The following is a 25,086-nucleotide window of genomic DNA, read 5'->3' on the forward strand; positions in this document are numbered from 1 at the left end:
CCATTATCACAATCCACTATCCCATCACTGATGACTGTCAACCAGTCAGACCATCTATTCAGGTGTACACAGCTGCATGTCGTGTCCCATGGTGATGCTACATGGCTGCAGAGGAACCAAACATCGACAGGGGCAGTGTGCATACATCGTGAACAACTGCCACACCCAATACACCCCTGATGCATCCCTTACCCTAAGGAGACTTCCAAACTTGTCCGTGCGTGTAACGCTGAGTCAGCACACGATGATGTGTCCATGAGGAATAGCAGTGCCACAACAATGCAACCAGCAGACGGCATGCGCAAGTACCTGGGGATGAGAGACACACAAGAAGTCAGCCACAAAAAGCACAGCCACCTGCATGTGCATGTACTCGACACATGTATGGATGACAACATGCTAGGTCACAATTATGACTGGGGAAATACAAACATCACTGCCACCATCACTCCAGTGACACACCCACACACACCTCTTACTCACGTGCCATACATGCAGGTGGAGACACACATCACAACACATGCCACACGGGGAGCAATGTGTGCACACTCAGACACTGGTACTCACCACTAAGCAAAGAAGTCGCGTATGAGCCGAGTCCGGATGTCCTCTTGCGGCTCCACATTCTCCACATCACTAGCCCCATTGCCAAGCCCTTCGTCCTCCACGGGTGGATGGTCCTGGTCATCTTGATCCACGATGAGTGGCACAGCTTTCTCAACTGCCATGTTGTGCAGCATGCAGCAGACCATAAAGATTTTGCAGACCTTCGCAGGGGCATATGGGAGCGCGCCGCCGGTCTTGTGTAGGCACCTAAATCGGCTCTTCAGCAGGCCAAACGTCCTCTCTATCACTCGCCTTGTCCGGCCATGGGCGGTGTTGTAGCGGAGCTGGGCCGGCGTGATGGGGTTGCGGAGAGGTGTGATCAGCCATGGCATGTTGGGATAGCCAGCGTCCCCTACATGGGAAGCACATGGACATCGATAGAACTGGTGAAGCGGTCGTGCCGGTAGGCTATGCAAAATACAGGACAGACAGACTGTACCCACCAACAACACATGCTCGTTCGTTGCGCAGCTGCGTCATTATTTCAGGCACCCTGCTACGCCTCATGATGTAGGCATCGTGTGCTGATCCTGGAAAATGAGCACAGACATGTGAAATCACCATGTTGGACAGACACACCACAAGGGCATTGATGGAGTGGTAGTGCTTCCGATTGCGGTACGCTACCTCCTGTGCGTGTGGTGGTACCAAAGCAACATGTGTCCCATCTATGGACCCAATGACATGGGGCATCCCTCCCAGGGCATAGAATCCACGCTTGACCCCAGTCAACTGTTCAGGGGTTGGGAATTTGATGAAGTCATCCAGGTGAATCAACATGGCCTCTAAGAAATCATGCAGCACACGGCAGAACATGCTCTGGGACATGCCACCAACATGAGCTATGGTATTTTGAAAGGTACCCGTGGCTAGAAAATGTAGGGCTGCCATTACCTTCAGCTTGGGTGTCAGTGCCGTAGGATACCTGTGCAGCGGTTGCAGGTGTGGTGCCAGTCTCGCCGTCAACTCCAGAATCAACCGTTGTGGGAAGCGGTAGCACCGGATACGATCATTCTCCCGCATGGCAGCCAAGTCCGGAATTGCTCGGGGAAGAGGCGGCGCTCTGCAGTAATTTGGAAGTGACAAGGAAGAGTGAGTGCACCACAACAACAAATAATTTGTACTGAGCACATGTTAATCTGTCTATACACATATGCTACATACGGAGTCAGGTATGTGCCACATGCCCTGGACACGTATGGCTGCCAGGTGACACTCCTACCAAGACCCAGCTACACACGGAGATTGAGAACCTCCACATGCCTTGCCATGGGATTAGCTGTGTCCCAGTGCAAGTGAACAGCCAGACGCAAGACAGGAGTGACATACTCCCACATATCAGCAGAAGTAGGATGCCGATTGCAGAGACTGGTAGCGGAACACTAGAGCCACAGGTCACATGACATTAAACTAGGACAGCCCACACACCTTGCCATGAAGGTGCACATGTCATGACTCACCACACATTCATTGAGAGGATGCAGACATGTCCTTGTCACGCTACTCCATGTCCCATGCATACATACGCACCTCACATCCGATACCACATGTGGCATGGTGTGCGGAACAGTGTGCAATGTCAATCTACACACAGACACATGTTGGTTGCTGCAACAGCTGCAGCTTTTGAGGGTGCTCCAACATCAACCTAATGGGAACCCCCCACACATACATGACATAGTCACATCGTGCACCGTGGGTAGTGACAAGTCAGGTGTGGTAACCCCTGTACCGGGCATCAGGGGACACTTCCGTGTGTTGGTGTCCGTGCCATGCCAGTGTCGGTCATCCCAAGTGTGCAGTACGACATGCACACATGTCCAAGGAGTCAAGGGCATGCCTGGCACACATTGCACCGTCACACATTACATCTGTACACATCTCATCATACATCTGGTGCCTTCTCGACTCAGGAGTAATGTTCCACATCACAGCCTGTCACACCTGTGCCCCACACATGTAGTAATGCACAGACAATGCCTTGATGTCCATCCATGGACAAGTATGTCCGCCCTATTCCTTCCTGTGTGCTGCCTGTCACCACTGTGATGTGTGAAAACCGCCGTACTGCTGCTAAGAGGGCCTGTGTACGTTCCCATATCACTATGGGAGTGCTTCCGTATGTGTACCCATCGTGATGGTGAGCGTACAGGCATGTGTACGGTCCGTACCACTACGAGTACGCATACGCAAGAACACCCATAGTGGTACGGGCCGTACACACGCATGTACGCTCCATATCACTATGGGTGTCCTCGCGTATGCGTACACGTAGTGGTACGGGCCGTACACGCGCCTGTACGCTCCCTATCAGTATGGGTGTCCTCGCGTATGCGTACACGTAGTGGTACGGGCCGTACACGCGCCTGTACGCTCCCTATCAGTATGGGTGTCCTCGCGTATGCGTATACGAAGTGGTACGGGCCGTACACGCGCCTGTACGCTCCCTATCAGTATGGGTGTCCTCGCGTATGCGCACACGTAGTGGTACGGGCCGTACACGCGCCTGTACGCTCCCTATCAGTATGGGTGTCCTCGCGTATGCGTACACGTATTGGTACGGGCCGTACACGCACCTGTACGCTCCCTATCACTACGTGTACGCATACGCGAGAACACCCATAGTGATAGGGAGCGTACAGGCGCGTGTACGGCCCGTACCACTACGAGTACGCATACGCGAGGACACCCATAGTGATAGGGAGCGTACAGGCGTGTGTACGGCCCATACCACTACGAGTACGCATACGCGAGGACACCCATAGTGATAGTGAACGTAGGCACGTGTGTACGGGCCGTTGCTATGCATTTTGGGTGCCCTAGGGCCCCAGAACGCACCGTACCTGTGTGTGACGCTCCAAATTACATAGGGGACACATGAGGGACAAGTATTAAGGCCTACATGCATGCTGGTTGTCATGGAGACCAAGTTCAAATTTTGAATTCGTTCTGGAAGGTGCACAGCAGAAGTTAGTTGGAATGAATCTACTTTGTTGCAATGTGTTTGTGGGGCTGACATCATGCAGGAGAAAAAACAGATTAAGAACCCACAGACTGCTAGGTTTGAAGGGATTGGAGGAAACATAGGATGCAAATGTGAGTGACCAATCACTCTGTACTCCTGTGCATGAGATGGGCCAGCAAGGCAGATATAAGGCAGCCAGGTCCCATGAGGGAGCACTTGCCTGCACATCTCTGTATTCCACGACCCAGCTGCTGCTACTGATTCCCTGGAACCATGTCAAGGGCTGTGGAGAGGTCACAGCCATTCACCCTGGAGGAGAACATGGCTTTGGTGGATGTGATCCTCCCACGGTACCCCATGCTGTATGGGCGACCAGGTTATCAGGTGAGTGCAGTGTCCACTGGCACAGACTGTGTCCCTTTTTTGTGACTGTGACTTCTGCCATTGTGTCCAGGTGTGACACACATGCTATGTACTGTAGGGGGGGTCCCGGGGGGAATGCCTGATGTCTCCCAGCAGTGCCCTGAGACAGGAGGGGTGGGTGCCTATCACTCCCAGCAGTGCCCTGAGACAGGAGGGGTGGGTGCAGAGTCCTCCCAGCAGTGCCCAGTCACAGGAGGGGTGGGTGCCTAACACTCCCAGCAGTGCCCTGAGACAGGAGGGGTGGGTGCAGAGTCCTCCCAGCAGTGCCCAGTCACAGGAGGGGTGGGTGCCTAACACTCCCAGCAGTGCCCTGAGACAGGAGGGGTGGGTGCCTATCACTCCCAGCAGTGCCCTGAGACAGGAGGGGTGGGTGCCTATCACTCCCAGCAGTGCCCTGAGACAGGAGGGCTGGGTGCAGAGTCCTCCCAGCAGTTCCCAGTCACAGGAGGGGTGGGTGCCTAACACTCCCAGCAGTGCCCTGAGACAGGAGGGGTGGGTGCAGAGTCCTCCCAGCAGTGCCCAGTCACAGGAGGGGTGGGTGCCTAACACTCCCAGCAGTGCCCTGAGACAGGAGGGGTGGGTGCCTATCACTCCCAGCAGTGTCCTGAGACAGGAGGAGTGGGTGCAGAGTCCTCCCAGCAGTGCCCAGTCACAGGAGGGGTGGGTGCCTAACACTCCCAGCAGTGCCCTGAGACAGGAGGGGTGGGTGCAGAGTCCTCCCATCAGTGCCCAGTCACAGGAGGGGTGGGTGCCTAACACTCCCAGCAGTGCCCTGAGACAGGAGGGGTGGGTGCCTATCACTCCCAGCAGTGCCCTGAGACAGGAGGGGTGGGTGCCTATCACTCCCAGCAGTGCCCTGAGACAGGAGGGGTGGGTGCCTATCACTCCCAGCAGTGCCCTGAGACAGGAGGGTGGGTGCAGAGTCCTCCCAGCAGTGCCCAGTCACAGGAGGGGTGGGTGTGATGCACAGTGTGAGCCTGGATCATTGATTGTGTAGATACCCTCATTCCACCTGTGTCCTTTCAATGGCACGTACTGCTTTTGGCCTTCCCCCAGAGGATCACGTCCCTATGACAAAGGTGCAATGTGTTGGATGCATACTATGCCTTGTTGTAAACAGCAAATGTGTTCTAATGTGTGTCCCTGTGACATGTGCCAGGTGTATTGATGTAGTGTCACTTGTTCATCCTCACAGGTAGACGCCTCTGCCAAGGAGCAGATATGGCTGGACGCCGTCAGCGCCGTGAGGAGTGCGGATGGTCGGAAGCGGCGCCTGTCCCAGGTGAGGAAACGCTGGCAGGATATCCTGTGCTGGACGCGGAGGATTGCACGGGTCCTGCTGGGGGACTCACCTGAGAGCCATAAGAACCGCGGGCGCCGCCGTCTCTCCCACATCCAGAAACGTGTGCTGGCGGTGGTCTTTCCAGACTTGGACAGGCGCCTACAGGAGATGCAGCAGCCGGAAGGGGGTAGGTACATGTGTGTGTTTGTTGTGTTTCACCAGCATTTGTAAGTGCACTGTTCCATGGATACACTTCCAGGGTTTATGGTGCTGTGCAGATCCTGTTACCCACAGTATTGCAGGGCTCTCCTGCCTCCCTTCCCCTCCTTGCAATGTGTTCCCTGGTCTGTGTGTAGTCACTCCATCACAAGGTTATGCAGCCTGACACCTTCTCCAAGTGTACAATGCCTGCAGCATCATGTGTGGGGGTGGTGTGTAACAGGTTTAGTGAGCTTGCCTGTGCCCTGTCCAGTTCTGGACTTGTGGGTTCCATGTCAGTTGGCACTAATGCTGATTCCAGACATGGGAGTTAATCTCTCGAGTACGAGGCCTTCCAGCAGGCATGTCCCATGTGGTGGCCTGTGACATGATGTGCATGAGTGTGCGTTACGCATAGTGCAGGGATGTTAGCGTGTGTTGCAGTCATTCCCATTCAGGAGCATGGAGTTGTGTGCCCACTACTGTCCCCAGGGGCATCTTTTCCTAGGTATCATGTGTGTAATCCGAGAATGTCGACAATCTCTGTGTCTACAGCATAGGTTGTGCTCTGTGCCATTGTCCCCTGGCACCATGTATATTGACGTGAGGTGTATTACAAGTGTCCACTGTCCAGCCTGACCTGATTTTCCAAGTACATACTCACGGTGGCCATTGCCTGTGTGTCTTGTTGCAATCATCTGATGATGCCCATTTGTACATGATTATTTGGACAGGTGCACCTTGGGTAGTTTGTGTGCAATATTGAATTTTTGCATCCCATGTGTATTTCACTTAGACTAAGAGATGTAAGTGCTTCCTGTGTCTCCACAGATTTGTCTCATGTAGGGGGTGGGTGGTGCAGGCATGGCCTACATGTCAAGACCTGTAATCTCCTTGCTAGGACTGGCCAGTGTGTGATGTTTGTCTGGACATACACTCAAGGTGCAGTGTGCCAGTCAGGGTGGGCATGTTATCAGTATTACCTATGCTGCATGTGCCTCTAGTTCCTGGATGTGGTCCCTGCTCATCCCTATTGCCTGCCACGCTGTGTGGTGCAGATGCCGTGCTGGATTGTCCCCAGGGCCTTGCCCCTCAGTCAAAATTCCATGTCATCTCATTTGCTATTGTGTCATGCTCTCCATAGTTTTTCCATGGCATGGTGGGTCACACAACTGTGTCTTGCAGGGCCTACATATGTACCTTGTTTTGTAGTTGTAACTCTTCCTTTGTTTCAGGCTATGCACTGTAACCTAAGTAGATTTGACTCATGTGACATATGTATACAGGTGTATGATTAATTCCTGTCTCTTCACCCTGCCCACAGCATCGTCGGGGGACACGGAGGGAGACATGGACACAGACGGCGCGGAGGGACCGAGCACCAGTGCCAGCGGTGACATCGTGCCTGGCACTTCGAGTGGGACTGAGGCGGAGGAGAGTGAACCCGGGGACCTGTCGACTGGCACAACAGAGTATGAAGCTGACGGGTCCGAGGATGATCTCTCCGAGTGGGCGGTGGCTGCACCACCATCTGACAGCAGCCCTACATCTCACACCGCCCCATCCATTGGCATCAGCTGCCTCCCACGTGCTCGTGTCCCTTCCCAACGTGCCCGGTCACCACATGTCTCCTTCCTGCCAGGCACCGCACCCCCTGCCCCTGTCTCCACTGCTGCCGCCAATGCTGAGTCTGTGGACATACAGCGGCAGTTGCAGATTGGTCAGACTGTGATCCTTAATGTCCTCCATGCCCACAGCCAGGTCCTCAACAACATGGAGGCATACTTGGAGGGCATTCATTCATCGCAGGCTGACAAACGCAACTTGCTGAGGTCCATAGACTCCACACTGACTGCAGCAGTGGGTCTCCTGCAGCGCTACGTCCCACCCCCTACCCCTGCCCCTTCCACACTTCCCACTCCCATGCCTGTCCCACATACACCCAGACGTAAGCATGCACCACCACAACAGACACAGGCACCACACCAGCAGGGAAGGTCCACCGCACACCTCCTGACACGCACACACAGGGTGAAGTAGGCACACCCTCTGGGTCGGGGGGCAAACGTGTGACACACAGCCAGAGTGGGAGTCCGCATTCCACCCAATCCACTCCCTCCAAATCCCCTCCCCTCAGCTCTCCTGGCCACATCTCCCCCAAAGACTCCTTCATGGCCGCTCTGTCCCTGAGCCCCACAGTGACACCACCCCGCAAGCGGTCAAGGAAGTCCACGGTCAGGGTGCTTGAGTCCCCCCCCTGTCCACACCCTCCCCCAGTGGTGCTGCGACCCATCCCTCTGACCCCCCCCTCCTTGGGGCCTGAGGTTCCTTCGGGTGCAGGGGAGTCCCTGGAGGACCTTGCCGAGGTGTGCAGCGTGCTCCTAGAATCCACCTTTGGCCCTGCCCCACCCCCTGTGGTGAAGTCCTCCATCCCTGCACCCACGTCGCCTACCCTTCGCCCTCCTGTCCCTGCGGTGCCTGTTCCTTCCCCCCACATGATGCCCTCACCCCTGTGGAAGACAACGGCTTGTAACTGTGCAGGCAAGCTAGGGGACACGCATCCCACTGTGTCCCCCATCCAGCTGTGACTCCTGGACTGCCCTATGGGCTTTGTAAATATTGAACTTACTACATACCAGTTTTTGGATCATGCTGAATAAAGCTATTTATTTTTTGCCCTTGGAACACTCCTGCTTTGCTGGCATTGCTGTTGGTGGGGGTGCTACATGGTTGTGGGTGGTGTTCATGTGTTGGGTGTGTGGGAAATGTAGTAGTGTGCTGGTCATAGGGGGGACCCTGGGATCTGTGTGCCATCACACGGTGTTAGCTAGCTTTCTCCATTCATGTAAGCAATTGCTGCATGTTGCAATTGTCCCAAGGTTTATTCCTTCCTCTGTGTACCCTGACTTCTTCCCTGCAGGGTGTCCCCTGACTTTAGCGCAGAGCTGTGTGTACATTAGCTGGGTGTGTGACGGAGTCCTTCAACTTTGCACATGCATGCTGAACCATTCTCCACCTGCATCATTCGTGGCATCCTTGGTAGTCATTGTACTTGTGTATGTGGAGTATTGACATGACTTCATGTGGACATGTTTTCTTTTTGGCCCTATGCATGCGTATACTCCCAGCCTCGCACACATGTGGTACATGTACTGCAGGGTCTTTGTGCACCTGACTGACATTTGTGGGCATGGTATCTGTGGCTACTCCACCCTTTGCGTTCCATGGGCACTGCTGGGAGTGTTAGGCACCCACCCCTCCTGTCTCTGGGCACTGCTGGGAGGACTCTGCACCCACCCCTCCTGTCTCAGGGCACTGCTGGGAGTGATAGGCACCCACCCCTCCTGTCTCTGGGCACTGCTGGGAGTGTTAGGCACCCATCCCTCCTGTGACTGGGCACTGCTGGGAGGACTCTGCACCCACCCCTCCTGTCTCAGGGCACTGCTGGGAGTGATAGGCACCCACCCCTCCTGTCTCAGGGCACTGCTGGGAGTGTTAGGCACCCACCCCTCCTGTGACTGGGCACTGCTGGGAGGACTCTGCACCCACCCCTCCTGTCTCAGGGCACTGCTGGGAGGACTCTGCACCCACCCCTCCTGTCTCAGGGCACTGCTGGGAGTGATAGGCACCCACCCCTCCTGTCTCTGGGCACTGCTGGGAGTGTTAGGCACCCACCCCTCCTGTGACTGGGCACTGCTGGGAGGACTCTGCACCCACCCCTCCTGTCTCAGGGCACTGATGGGAGTGATAGGCACCCACCCCTCCTGTCTCAGGGCACTGCTGGGAGTGTTAGGCACCCACCCCTCCTGTGACTGGGCACTGCTGGGAGGACTCTGCACCCACCCCTCCTGTCTCAGGGCACTGCTGGGAGTGTTAGGCACCCACCCCTCCTGTGACTGGGCACTGCTGGGAGGACTCTGCATCCACCCCTCCTGTCTCAGGGCACTGCTGGGAGTGTTAGGCACTCACCCCTCCTGTGACTGGGCACTGCTGAGAGTGTTAGGCACCCACCCCTCCTGTCCCTGGGCACTGCTGGGAGTGATAGGCACCCACCCCTCCTGTGTCTGGGCACTGCTGGGAGGACTCTGCACACACCCCTCCTGTCTCAGGGCACTGCTGGGAGTGTTAGGCACTCACCCCTCCTGTGACTGGGCACTGCTGGGAGTGTTAGACACCCACCCCTCCTGTCCCTGGGCACTGCTGGGAGTGATAGGCACCCACCCCTCCTGTGTCTGGGCACTGCTGGGAGGACTCTGCACCCACCCCTCCTGTCTCAGGGTACTGCTGGGAGTGTTAGGCACCCACCCCTCCTGTGACTGGGCACTGCTGGGAGGACTCTGCACCCACCCCTCCTGTCTCAGGGCACTGCTGGGAGGACACTGCACCCACCCCTCCTGTCTCAGGGCACTGCTGGGAGTGTTAGGCACCCACCCCTCCTGTGACTGGGCACTGCTGGGAGGACTCTGCACCCACCCCTCCTGTCTCTGGGCACTGCTGGGAGGACTCTGCACCCACCTCTCCTATTTCACAATATGTACGCTCATTACATACACGGATGTGGGTACGCTCCATGCATACATGGGTGAGGGTACGTGTCGTGCTTACACTGTTGGGGTGGGGGGTACGCTCCATGCATTTGAGGTGAGGGTACGTGGCGTACTTACACTGTTGGGGTGGGGGGTACGCTTCATACGTCCGTGGGTGAGGGTACGGGTCGTACTTACACTGTTGGGGTGGGGGGTACGCTCCATACGTATGCGGGTGGGGGGACGTGTCGTACTTACACTGTTGGCATGGGGGTACACTCCTTGCATTCGCGGGTGGGGGTACGTGTCGTACGTACAATGTTGGCATGGGGGTACGCTCCTTGCATACGCGGATGGGGGTACGTGTCGTACTTACACTGTTGGGGTGGGGGGTACGCTCCATACGTACGCGGGTGAGGGTACGGGTCGTACTTACACTGTTGGGGTGGGGGGTACGCTCCATATGTACGAGGGTGGGGGGACGTGTCGTACTTACACTGTTGGCATGGGGGGTTCGCTCCTTGCATTCGCGGGTGGGGGTACGTGTCGTACATACAATGTTGGCATGGGGGTATGCTCCTTGCATACGCGGGTGGGGGTACGTGTCGTACTTACACTGTTGGGGTGGTGGGTACACTCCATACGTACGCGGGTGAGGGTACGGGTCGTACTTACACTGTTGGGGTGGGGGTACGCTCCATACGTCCGCGGGTGAGGGTACGGGTCGTACTTACACTGTTGGGGTGGGGGTACGCTCCATACGTCCGCGGGTGAGGGTACGGGCCGTACTTACACTCTTGGCATGGGGGGTACGCTCCTTGCATTCGCGGGTGGGGGTACGTGTCGTACTTACACTGTTGGCATGGGGGGTACGCTCCTTGCATACGCGGGTGGGGGTACGTGTCGTACTTACACTGTTGGCATGGGGGGTACGCTCCTTGCATACGCGGGTGGGGGTACGTGTCGTACTTACACTGTTGGCATGGGGGGTACGCTCCTTGCATACGCGGGTGGGGGTACGTGTCGTACTTACACTGTTGGGGTTGGGGGTACGCTCCATGCATACGGGGTGGGGGTACGGTCCGTACATATCCGTCCCCACGCTATGTGATGCTTGTGCGGGCCGTACCCAGGCCTTTGCCACGTGGGTACGAGCCGTCCCGCCATTGTTGGGGTGACGTAGGTGTGGGCGTGGTACGACTCGTACCCACGCTCTTAAGGCGTGGGTACGGGACGTACCTGTCTGGTTGTGTTGCAGGTTCGCGTCGTCAAGAACTTCCGTTGTGGCGGTCGCTGGCTTAGCTGGACACGCCCCCACCCCCTCGTAGTGACCAGGGCCTGGGAGTCAGGTATGTCCAGGGCATGTGTGCTGTGTGACTTTGGTGGGGGTTTTGTGGCCTGCCCCTGGTCCTGCCCCCCTCCCTTTCCCCCCTCCCTTTGTTGTTCTGACCTTCTGCGGCATCTGCGTCGGAACCTGTAGAGGAGGTCGACTGCTATGAGGGCCGGGATGACACGTAGGTTCGGGTCCATGTCTGTCCGTCGCCTACGGATACTCCTTGTTCGCGTCGTCCTGTCTATCCGTCACGTACTGGTACTCCTTGTTCGTGTCGTCCTGATTTCCCGGCAGTTTTTGGCTGCCGGAAAATATTCACCGTGCGGGATGACGTCGGTGCGAATCGTAATTCCTGGTTCGTGAATGGCAGGCTGCGTGCGTCCCGACGTCAGGTCGGCGCTTTCCCGGTTCGCATTTGTATGTTTATTTTCGTCGGTCGGGGCTTTGTACGATTCGTACGGAAATGGTGTTTCCGTGCGAATCGTAATTCCATGTTGGTAGATTTTGACGACGATTTTGTACGCGTCGGACGGAGAATATGCTCCGTCCGACGGTTCATACCCGGTTTATAACGGATCGTGATCGGCGCCAGAATGTCGGTTTGCATAATTTGTAAAACTTTAGATAGGAGCGCCTGCTTTTTGCCATCATTTAGACCTACCCTGCCCCATTTAAGCAAAACATAAGCCCTAGTCTCAACTCAGCACAAAATACTGCTATATAAGTGCCACCATTTTTATTCATACACTCTGTGATATCCCTATCACTAATAATACGATTGTCATGACTATATTTGAAGCCCAAAACCGAAGCACCACACACTCTTCCCTCTGCTCTTAACACCAAACCTCCCCCCACCCCGAACCCCCCTCCAACCCCACCTCCACCCCTGCACTACACCCCCCTTATGAGGCGTCAGGACAGAGGTCCTTGTGATGGTTAATGAGCTGGCTATCCACCGCTCTCCCCTGGATCCTTCCCCCCATCTTAGCCAGAAAACACAGAGGGGAGGATCAAAATAATACAAACCAATGAGATATCACCAAAAAAGGAGCCACCCCCACATCTATACCTGAAAAAGATAGAGACCCCCATGGTGAAGAACCGCAAAAGGCAAAAATGAGCCTAGATAGTGTTCAAAAATTCCTTTGCCTGAATTTCAGATAGGAAAAATCTTGTTTGCCCCTGATAAATTATTTTCAACTTCGATGGCAAAAGCAAAAAGGCTTGCGCCCCCTTCCCTTGAAATGGCGCTATCAGCTGGCGGAGCTGCCACCTCCGCTCAACTGTTGCCTGACAGAAGTCTGGTCTGACGAAAAACTCACAATCTTTCCCTTCTCTCTTCCTGTCTGGTCTTGCTAGGTCGTAAACTCCCTACCTAGCAAGAAAGTTATTTAAACAAATCAATATAGCCCGGGGCTTGTCCATAGCTGAGCCAGACTTCTGCTTTAACTTGAAGGGAAAGTGATGTGTTCGTTGGACCTCCGTCTGCCAGTCCCACTGCTTTAGGTCCGGAAATGCTTCCGAAAAAAGTTCCACGACAAACTGTCTGACGTCAGACCCCTCTCTGCCTTCCGGAATCCCTAAGATTCTTAAATTGCTCCTCCTAGCTCTGTTTTCCAGGTCCGTCAACTTCCAGATCATTTCATCCCTTTGTGCCTTAACCATGTCCATGAGGCCCTTCTGTATTGCCAAATCATCCTCCAAGACAGAGATCCTTTCCTCAGCCTCTACAATTCTAGCAGCTATATCCGAACATGTTTTGGCCACTCGCCGGATTGAGTTCTACATCTTGCGACACGCCCCCTGTGTCCGAGAGCTCTCCTGACACGTCTCTTCCCGATGGGCCATACTGGTCTGGTAGATAGTTGACAACGTTATTTCTGCAGGTGGTCCTTGAGCCGCATCAATAGCTTTAGAGACATCAGCGGCAGATCCGTGCTGAATGGAGAACGAGTAATCCCAAACCATTGATCTCGCTGACCCCGTTAGCCCAGATGTCTGATTTGACACAGGCCCCCCCCCTTGATCACGTGGTTTAGATTTTGTAGATTTGCGGACCGTTCCCTCCCCACGGGGTAAAGGTTTGGCTTTTTGTGCTGCACCAAACTGCCAGTCAGTTAAATCGCTATCGTCGTCCGTCCACTCCTTATCCAGATCTTCCTCCTCTGAGGATCCTGTATGATCAGACATGGAGTAGAATTTATTTGCCCCTTCAGTCTCTGTACCAGATCCACTGCCATCAGCAAAGTCCTGTACACTAACCCCTTGAGCCTCTGCGCTTGCCGGATCAATGCCTTTGCTGAATGCTTCCAGATTCTGCTGGTGTCGTTGGTCTCCCATTGGTGCTGCAAGAGAGTGCTGAACTACATCTCCCATAGTTCCACTGCCCAGGAGAGGTGCCATGGAATGGAGTTCATCTTTCCCTTTAAGAACAGTTACTGAAATATCTCCACTGTCTCCAGCAGGTAAGAAATTACTGTCTAGGCAGACCACCGTTCGAGCCGATAGGCCACCACCGGCCTGTTCAAGATGAGGGGACCCATTACGCTCGGGGGCAGGAACAAACATATTTTCTTTAGGCACCCCCGCACTAACGGGTGAACCTGCCTTCGGATCTGCCACATTCAATGCATTACTACTTGCCGCTTTTCCTGTAGCCGCCGGGGGATCAACAACGGCGGCAACAGCACACGACGACGCCGTTGTTGATCCCCCGGTCTTTGTAAGAGAAACGCGCATTTGCTGCGCTCCACCGCACAGGAGACGTGAGATCCTTTTGTCCATCCTCCTGGTTAATTAATGCCTTAGACAACCGTGGTCGATTGATTCCCTTGGGGGTCCCCTGGTTGATTTATCCCAAATTGAAAGCTGAATGTTGTAGCTGCACGAATTGTCGAAGATATACACTCCCTTGATCTCTACTGGGCTTTTTAGGCTGTCCCGCTTTTCCTTGTCCTGATGAAGACCCGCATTGACTAATACAGTAACGCCCCTTGGGTTGAAACGTCGACACTTTACCCGGACCAGTTGAAAGACCCTGTGTCAAGACCTATTCATTTAATCCACAGAGCTATTCAAACATCGTTGTCTTCCTGGCCTTCCAAAAGAAACGACTTTTCTGTGAAATTCACTTTGTACATATTGTGCACCTTCACTACTGCACTGAGCACTATATTCACCTTGTCACAAAATTGCAACGCATTTTATGTTATGTTTTGACAGCCTCATGAATCAATGGTGGTATTCATAAATGCCGTAATTTAAAAAACTTCTGAATACCCTCTATGGTGTCCCTAGGTGTGTCATTTATATGTGGCTTTTTGATAAATTTTTTGATAAATTACTTGTTCCTATGAGTAAACCAATGACTGGTTTAAAGGCTTTAAAGAAATTAGCTTTATCCGACAGAATCAATTGTTTATATTATATTACACCATGCCTGCCCGACAGCCCCATCACTCGGGCCGGATACTACATGAGTTGGAGGTGCGCGACGATCCGGCAGTTGTCCTGGAAGTGCCCATTCCCCCAAACTCTATTTGCTAGTATGGAACATGCCGGGAATTAAAGAGAACATCGATGACCACATGTGGGCTGATTTCATGCATTCCAACTCGGTTTTATGCCTACAGGAATCATGGGCCATTCTGCCTTCCCACATTAATGGATTTCGAACATTTCACCTATCATCCACTGCATCTCCCTCTGGACACCCAAAAGGGGGGTTTGGCCATGTATATTTCAATTATGATCGATGTAAAACACTTCGATTATGCCGCAGATTAGGGTGACCAACTGGCATGGGTAAAAATGCAGGATGGTGAGTGTAAATATTCAGGACAAAGGGTCAAAATTCAGGACAAAAATTCAAGACAGAAGGTCAAAATTCAGGACAAAAATATGCGACATAAGGTAAGTTTCACAAACACACCAGAGGAGGTTGCCCACTAGTATATAGGTAAGTAAAATAGACAACCAACATAAACATGAAACATTACTCTAAGTGATTTAGGGTTTCTCCACCATAATACATCCCATTGGGGCACATATTACAATCTGCTAACAGCAGGGGGCCCACCTACACTACACCCAAGATATGTGTGTATAGGAAGCTGGGTTGCAATGTCGCTCAATTGTTGGATCGCCCATTACTTGCGGATGAACTAGCAACTGCCAGAGAGATCTGAAATCAGATCATCCAGATCTGTAAAGAATTAGATCAGTTTGATTCTGACTTACAACAAACAAACCTTTTACAGATGAGCGCCTACATTTGCAGTTACATTAGAAAGAAGGAATGCCGCTGCCCGCGTCCCATGCAGGGGGACATCAGCAGGGCAGCTCTCTAGTGGCCACCCATCAGAGCCTCCTCCCCCCCCCCGTTCCATCTCTCCCGAGAGGCCACGCCTTGGGGCGGGGAGGCCCCAATAGGCATATGCTGGGGGAGGCGGGCCACTGGTGCTGGGCGGGGCTAGGCCCTATATATGCCCTCCGGCCCCGCAGATCGCCCTCTGCTTCCTGGGGTACACTCCTGGGCCGCGCGAGTGGCGGCCGGGGGGGCCCAGCCGTCGGTCCTCATCTTGCACCTTGGGGGGAATGACCTTGTTGCCAGTGGGAGGAGGGCTCTGCTACAGTCCATGCAAGCTGACTTGGCAGCCATCAGTCAGGCACTGGGTTCGTGTGAACTCTGGTGGTCGGAGATCTTCCCCCGCAGGACTTGGAGGGGAGCCAGGTCCCCGGCTGCAGTAAATAGGTCGCGCAGGAGGGTCAACAGGTCAGTGCAGAAATTCATGGAGCACAGGGGCTTGGGTTTCATCAGACATGCGTTGATCCAAGAGAAGGTGGAGGGGTTCTATGAGGCTGATGGGGTACACCTGTCCAGGGTAGGGATGGACATGTTCTTGCTGGATGTGCAAGAGGCGCTCGCAGGGGCAGGGCATCACTAACAGCGAAGGGGGAAAGGGGGGGCTCTGGCAGCGACGGGAGCCTTCCCAGAGCTGTGGCGGAGTTACAGGGCGATCTGGAGGCAGAAGAGTACAATAAGGGTACCTCTGCGACAGTCGGTACAGTAAGGGTACCCCTGTCCGGCACAGTAAGGGTGCCCGAGCCAAGGTCCGGGAGCCGAAGGAGGTTCTGGGAAGACCGCGACGGCGCCCCATTAGTCCTTCGGGCGGTTGGGGGGCCTGACCTACCGGGGGTGTGCCATAACACGCTCCGCCCCCGTTAAAAGGGGCGGGAGTATTAGACAGATCACGTGATCCAAAGGAGGATCTGAAAAATATACCGCACTGCCGGGCATCGACCCACCGTGCGTGCTGGCTCGCCCGTAAGATAACCCACTCTATAGTCATACTTATGTTGGATGAAATAAACCTGCAGCAGTTCTTCACCCATAACTAATGTGTCAGTGTAATCATTGGGTGATGTCTGTGAATACGTGTTGAGTGGAGCGGATGACGGTGTGGTCACTATGCTGCTGCCCGTGTCCCACGCAGGGGGACATCAGCAGGGCAGCTCTCTAGTGGCCACCCGTCGGAGCCTCCTCCCCCCCCCCTGTTCCATCTCTCCCGAGAGGCCACGCCTTGGGGAGGGGAGGCCCCAATAGGCATATGCTGGGGGAGGCGGGCCACTGGTGCTGGGTGGGGCTAGGCCCTATATATGCCCTCCGCCCCCGCAGATCGCCCTCTGCTTCCTGGGGTACACTCCTGGGCTGTGCGAGTTCCCACCCTTTCCGCTTACCCTGCGCGGCGTAGGCAGCACGCAACTGGAATGTTATAATGTTTTTTCTTGTGTTGCAGGCGGAGTTACAGGGCGATCTGGAGGCAGAAGAGTACAGTAAGGGTACCTCTGCGACAGTCGGTACAGTAAGGGTACCCCTGTCCGGCACAGTAAGAGTGCCCGAGCCAAGGTCCGGGAGCCGAAGGAGGTTCTGGGAAGACCGCGACGGCGCCCCGTTAGTCCTTCGGGCGGTTGGGGGGCCTGACCAACCGGGGGTGTGCCCTAACACGCTCCGCCCCCGTTAAAAGGGGCGGGAGTATTAGACAGATCACGTGATCCAAAGGAGGATCTGAAAAATGTGCCGCACTGCCGGGCATCGACCCACCGTGCGTGCTGGCTCGCAAGGCGGGCGGAGCAGCGAGGGGCTGCTTGCCCTGGATCACCCGTAAGATAACCCACTCTATCGTCATACTTATGTTGGATGAAATAAACCTGCAGCAGTTCTTCACCCATAACTAATGTGTCAGTGTAATCATTGGGTGTTGTCTGTGCATACGTGTTGAGTGGAGCGGATGACGGTGTGGTCACTATGGTTCAGTTCAGGCAGTTTAACGTATACTCTAGCAATTAGCACCTATTTCAAATTCAAGCAGCCTTTACATGCGCAGATTACCCAGGTGCCCGCATTTACATTTCTTTGAAGCAGCCCTGCACCCTGGCTGCCCCTCCCTCTGGATCACTGCACAGGAGTCCCCCTTCCTTCTGCTTCTGTTGAGCCATCACAAACAACTACTGAACACGTGTCCTTTAGCACCAAGGCTAAAATTATGTACAAATACCGTCCATAGAAACTTCCTTCACGGACAAAGGACATTGCAGTACATTTACGGACAGTCCGTGAAAATTACAGACGGTTGGTCACCCTACCCACCGCAGATACTCCATTCTTCCAAATCCTGGGTATGGAATTCATGACAGGCTCATGACTGGGCATCATGAACTTTTACAATAACATCCCAGAAGCGAGGGGGTTATGGGCCATATTATCAAAAATGGCGGTAAGATTATTTAGGTTTAATGTCCTTCACACCAGAACTTGGGCTTCTTTTGGATTTCTCAAGGGCATATTAACAACCCCCTATCGCCACTTTAGAGACAGTTTCCTGCCACTAAAGCAGCGATAATGTTATTGCCATTCTTGATAATATGGCCCGCAGTATCTTGATGAAATTAGACTGTTATCTGGACTTCCTCAGTGATAGAGCAGGCACGTATTTGGGCATTATCTGGGGGTGCGATTTTAATGCTCATCTTTGCCCCCTTGATCTCAAAGCCGCTTAAGGCATAGCTGACTGTGAAGGGAATTCTTCCTCCCACGTTTCTCATGATGTATTTTCTAGTTACTTAATTATTTGATGTTGAAATGTAACCTATGTTTTGCAAATGATTACAGCTCTATGACTGTTTTTCCCCCAACCTTTGTGGGTAAAGGTCCGGGCTCAGGAATTGATTTTAATCTACTGTCTTTCATCAAAGTTGCCAGGGTAGGGGATCAGTCCCTAAATAATCTTGCCATGAGAGACCACCTTCCCCAAAGCCTTGCTATCATCTTTAGTTGCTGGCAGGTTCAGGTGGGTAGCTGCAGGAGAATGACTGACGTTACCACTAATAAGAGCAATGACACCAACATTAAATTTGAATTTGTTAATCATGAAATGTTTATATCTCAGCTAATTAAATGCAATCACGCTCTGCTTGAGATCTGCTCTGTACAGAGGCTGATGCAGCCAGTATTAAGGATGCTTTTACCAGTCTTTCAGAAGCGGTGTCAGGTGGATCACAAAAAGTGCCTCATGTGGGGTCTGGCAGAGTAAAGGGTTGGTTTGTCGCAGCATGTTCAAAATATACTAAAGAGTTGATGGTCTCACTCCAAACCCAGCCCAGGTTCGCTGCTGAGGTCACGCGCTGCAAGAAGCTATATAAAAGGGTGATCTCTGCAAGGAAATATACTCCTAGTCTACAAGCCTGGGAGGCACTTCAGGATGCATCACTTAGGAACGATCATAAGGCTTTCTGGTCTACTATTAATCAGTCAAAATGATGCTCCATTGATTGATTCTGCAATATCTGGCCTTGCATGGACTGCTTTCTTTGGGGTGGGGGTTTAATCCAGTAGCAATGAACCAGGAAATGACAGCGCGTCCTCACTTGTTGCAGCTGGGCGCTTTCACTCCAAGTACTGTCACTCACTGGAAGAGGTGATTATGGCCATCAAGGCCAGCCCGGTCTGTAAAGCCCCAGGCCCAGGTTTGGGGTCCCTCTGGATTTATTTAAGAGTAATCTTGAAATGTGACTACCTCTTGTGGCCAATGTTCTCAGAGCAGCATGCTCTTCTACTAAGATTCCCTCTTGGTCACTCTCTTTTTTCGTCCCAATCTAGAGGTCCCTGGCTACTATTGCCCAATTTTCCTGGATGCTATCGTAAAATTGATGGGCCTCATCCAGCTTTCACGTTTGGATGTTTAGGTGGAGGAGAGCAGCACTCTATTTGAGATCCAGTAGTGGTTCAGGAGAGGGACGAGGACAGAAGACCAGCGCATTAATCTGTGCCTCTTCCTGGGGAAATGCATAATTGCAAAGTGTGGTGCTTTGTACCTAGCTTTCATGTCCAGTGGTTTAGATCACATATCTCATTAGAAATTGAGGGGTATCATATATTGCCTAGGCATAGATAGAGCAGTTAATAATACCATTAGGGAAATTTAGTGCGATTCCAGTGCTGCTGTGAGGCTAAGACTTGCCTCGGAGAGCTACAAATCATTTAGGGTGTGCAGAGGCTTCAGACAGAGTTGTGTCCTTGCACCATTCTTTTTCTTCCTTTACATAAATCTGGAGAGGTAATTAGTCTCAAGATATGGGGACATTCCCCAGATTAAAAAGTGCCCCATACTAGCCCTATTGTATTCAGTGGACACTTTAATCATGGGTCACACACCTTTACTCTGCAGCGTCTTCTGAACACTTTTGCCTCCTTTATGGAAGACTAGGTATGAAAATGAATCCTAGTAAATCTTTTTTAATGTCCTGTGATTACAGGTCAGGCCGAAGGACCATTTTTAAGCGTCAGGCATACCCTGGTAAACATATGTTTAACTTTTACTATCTGGGGGTAATCTTAAACTGCAGGGGGTCCTGTTCCCAGCAGATAAATAACAGAAACAATCAGCTTGTAAGGAGTATCAATGCAGTTTTCTCCTTTGCTGATAAGTTGGATAATAGATTGCTCACTCACATGTTGGCCAATTATTGTGCTAAATGTGTTAGCCTGGCCACCTAAGGTGCAGGGGTATGGGGCTCTAAGGCACTAATCCCATTACAGAATACTGAAAATAAATGTACATGCCGGGCTTGATTCACAAAGGTAAACTGCATTCATAAAGGCATTTAGGAGTAGTATCTTTACGTCTACACTCGGGCTGGAATCTCCGTGCTCGGGGTGGAGTTTCCACACCTGGGCTGGAATCCCCGCACTCGGGGGGAGGGTGGAGGTATTCTTTCATCCTGAGAAACCTGTGCCAGGGCCAACCATCCCCCACAGCCAGTTTAAGGGGAAACTCCTTAGCCAACAGCCAATCCCAGCCTGTCTCTGAAACACTACAAATCTGACAATGGATGTTGTCCCAGGTACGTGTAAATTGCATGGTGAGTCAGACCCTCATGTGTCTCATTTAGTCCATTGCACTACAAGTCCCAAAATACTTTGTGATAGAAATGGCAATTCCAATTGCTCAGTCCCAAATAGTGGTCTATCACTGCTGGTATAGTCATCTAACACTGGTAAATGTAAATAGATAATGTGCCACATTCATTTATCATTACTCTTGGCATGTTGATGCCATTTTGCAAATAGGTGACGAGTTGCATATATTCAACATTTCTTGGTTACGTCCGGTGACTTTTCCCTTTTATTGCCAATTACAGCCAGAGTACAGTCCCCCACTGGAGCACAGGTCCCTGCACCTGCAGGGAGGCAACGCAATGGAACACATCAACCCATACCACCAGAAAAAAACTCACTGATATGTAGATATGGCCAAGAGAGGTTTCAAACTCATACATTGTGATCACACAACCAATAGATATAAGACACAGAATCCTTCAACAGTCCCAAACCTGTGAACTGAACTAGCAAATATTGTGCATCAAATATGTCGACTAGATTGTAAAGTAAAAACACACATATCATTGTAGGCCCTGTGACATTGTCTAGAAAACTCAGGCAACAGCGATCTCTGCTTCTTGTACAGGTATAACATATGGTGAGGCACCACACAGGGCAGATGCGAGACCATGATAAGTATACATAAGAATGACTTTGCCTAATGCTTTTGCTCCACAAAAGTGGATTAAATGTCTGCAGTATGTGGTGTGTGTCTAATATCACTCATCTCTATATGCTCACATATGATTCATAACAGTATTCCACCTCATAACATGTTGACTAATGTAAGGATGACTAAAAATATATATCAAGTGAATACAGTACGTACCAAATTGCTAATGTTGTCTCCCATGAAGATGAGTAGCCACAACTGAGTTGAAAGTCCATGACATGGATAATCTCAATGAAAATCCCATGGCCCAATTGATGTAGATAAGGGATATGCTGATGCCAGCAGGATTGTGGTTGGGGAGGGGTGTTGGGGCTGGTAACGTGGGTGAAGAGGAATCAAAAAAATATAGATCTTGGAGCTGAACTGCACAACGTGAATCAAGGGAAAGGTTGGAATCATTCCAGCTTCTCCACTTTACCACATTGTGTGATGTTAGCCAAATGTTGAGTCTTCACTTTGCCACCTCTTCCACCATAATCACATATAAGCAAACCTTTAAATATGTGACTTTAGGATGTGTGCTGAAACCTTCTCCAGTGTCAAGTAAAATAGACTTTGATGTTATATGTGTGTAATGGAAACATAGACCACCCAAAGAGTGCACTGCACAAATGTTTGATCTCCCAGTCCACAATTGACATTGTTGTCCCGGGGTGGGGTGTGTTTGGGAACTGCTGCCCAAATGTTGGTTGATAATTATGCAGATCAAAATGTTACTCTCCAATGCACCGACATGATCTGATGTGCGAAGTTGACACAGGTCAGCATGTTGAGGGACACTCCTTTAGAATTTAAAAAAAGATTATATCATACTTATGAAGTATTATGCCACTAAAAATTAAGGTGTATTCAAAGGCAGGCGTTGTAGGTCACCCTTGTTGTTTCCTTCCTTTAACTAACAGTAACCTTCAATTACATCTTTGCCTGTAAACATAGTATTTGGTTGATATCAGTACCGTGTTGAGGTCACAGCTGTCCAGTGCTGGTGTTGATCAGAGGGCCCCCCTTGGGGGAATGAAACACGTTGGCTGGACCTTTTATACCAGATGAACTCTTTAAAAGTTGAAGTAAAGAAGTTATTTATTTATAACTACCTGCCTCTTGGACTTTCTGAACTGTGCACCCCCATCTACTCTTAATCTTTGTTGATCTGGAACACAGTGACGCCGTTCAACGGCTGGCATATGGGGTTGATTGCACGACCATTACTATTATTGAAACTGGTGTGAGGTGCGGCAAGAGAGGTCCGCTGTTGTTGCAATTAGAAAATATGCTAAGGCAAGAAACCTGGGAGTGATGTTTCACAATCAGCTAAACTTTACAGCGTTACAACAAACAAATGATGGACGGAATGCTGACAATGCAGACATTCTCCCCCAGTCAAGAGATCTGGGTTAAATCCATCGTTCTTTTGCCCACTACGCCACCCCAGTTTAGACATGGCCATATGCAAATCAGTCTTGACCCTGTGCCTCATGGGAACAGTCCAGCCCGAACTGCCAAGCCATGTCTTCCCTGGACCAGAATCAAGCATCCTAGGACCGGTTTCTGGCTATCAGCCGTCATCAGCCAGGATAGCTTGACTCCAGTGGCGTAGTGAGCACGGGTCCCACGTTTGTTGTAAAACTTTACAGGGCAGATTAATCTCCTTACTTCCTCTTGCTTTTTCGTATTGAAGATCCTACGTAAGATCCTGCCCTTCATCTCAAATGATCTAAAAAAACTGGTAATAAGTCAGCTAATCCTATCAAATATAGACTATGGTAACTCATTGTTTTTGGGCATTGACAAGTACCAGATAGCTAAACTACAGTCACTGAAGAATGCCGCAGCACAACTACTACTTGAAATCCTGAAAAACCACTCCATCTCCGGTAGCATTAGGCAGCTCAATTGGCTTCCGATCCAACAACATGCTGTATTCAAAGCCCTGTGTCTGGTACATAAGTCACTATATGTGTTGAGGGATCCTTGGACATGCAGAAACAATTCCTCTGATACTCCCCGAGACGGAGTCTCAGATCAGGCAAGGCAGGGCTAGTTCAGGTTCCTAAAATCCAAAAAGCCAGATGGGTAGGGAAAAGCCTATCCTACCGGGCAACCAAACTCTGGAACAGGATGCCAACCACCGTTAGGCTACAGCCTACCAGGCATCAGTTTAGGAAAATGATCAATACCTGGCTCTTCCCCGCCTAATAATTTAGCTACTTGCCTGGACAACACTGGACATGCCACCCACAGTGCCAAGATGCTTCGGCAATCGTGCGCTCTGCAAATATACTACTTACTTACTCCATGTGTTAGCTTGACAGGACAGGAGTCATAATATGTTTGACTATATCTTTCAATGCTGGGAGATTTACACTGGTTTTACCTTCAGGTATGATTGTTTTTAAAGTCTGTTTCCTTACTTTCAAGGCCATTCATCTAAAAAACTATATTGTCAATAAATTTGCTATCAAAGGCTATTTATTGCACAACAATCTAGAGCTAATCCATGGATCTGCCATAGGCTGGCATTAAAATGATAATTGTGAAACGAAAAGACATGTAAACCAACTTTCTCTTCATACTCTGAGGCTCTGGAAGAAGTTGTTCTTTCTCAGCATATTGGTTGCATTCTGCTTTATTCACACAGGGGTTGACAACCTACCTATCAAACCAACCACCTCTTCAGCCAATCTCAATCTATCCGGCTCACAATTATGCCTTATGGATCATAAGCTTATCCGTCTCATGGACATATTTTTCTCTATTTTGCATACCTTCGCTTATAATTTGTTTCTCTCTTGCCCACAGGGCTGATCTATAGGTTTGAAAATGTAAATAATTAATAAATTAATTTATTTTATTTTATTTGCAGGAAAAAGACAATCCATCACCTGTATTTACCATCATGAATTTAGTCATGACAGTTATGAACATTATTATTGGTGCCATTGAGAGTATAACCACCACTACCAAATACGGATTACTTGCTCTCATGAAGCATCCCGAAATTCAAGGTAAAGAATATTACTGAAAATTGAAATTTTATTGAAGACTGTGGATTCATCCCTTTGTCTGTCAGTATGCTTATTTCACAGTGTCTCTAGAACGTACAGCTGGAGAAAAGAGAGCAGGCAGGAGGTGGCAGGGGCAGCAAGCTGACCACTGAGTGCAGTAGGTGGGGGCTGGGATATGCAGATGTAGAATAGAGGGGCGAGGAGAAGAAGCAGAAGCAGCAACCTGACCATGGAGGGCAGGCTGCGATGCATTGGCCACCTACAGGGGGTGGGCCTGTTCCAACTCCCTGCTGTGAATGGCCAAAGTCTGCGTGCAGTGGAGGAGTTGATTGAATATGTTAATAACAGTAGAAACTGACTGAAAAAAACAAAGATTAAATAGATGTTCTTTCTCGGTTTGGTAATAAGATGTTAAACTTACATTAACCCCTTCGCTGTTAGGCCTTTTCCTCCCCTGTGATAAGCCTTTTTTTGGCTATTTGGAGTAGTTTGCGCCTGAGGTCCTGTAACTTTTTGTCCACATAAGGTATCCACACCAAATTTGCATCCTTTTCTTCCAACATCTTGGGCATTTTAAAGGTACCCTGGGTTTGTTGATTCCCCTGGAGGGGACCCAGAAATTAATACAGATAC

At 51.2% G+C, this 25,086-nt stretch overlaps 1 protein-coding gene across 1 annotated transcript in view; it reads left to right on the plus strand.

Annotated features, from left to right (window-relative positions):
- LOC146798081 (cytochrome P450 2A13-like) overlaps positions 1–25,086 on the plus strand; it is a 989,478-nt gene that overhangs the window by 618,474 nt on the left and 345,918 nt on the right. Inside the window, exon 6 of the mRNA XM_085625294.1 lies at positions 24,312–24,453. Coding sequence (XP_085481420.1) covers positions 24,312–24,453 — 142 coding nt within the window. The remainder of the gene's footprint in view (positions 1–24,311; positions 24,454–25,086) is intronic.

The sequence above is a fragment of the Triturus cristatus genome, chromosome 9 (genome assembly GCF_964204655.1).
Source record: "Triturus cristatus chromosome 9, aTriCri1.1, whole genome shotgun sequence".
NCBI lineage: Eukaryota > Metazoa > Chordata > Amphibia > Caudata > Salamandridae > Triturus > Triturus cristatus.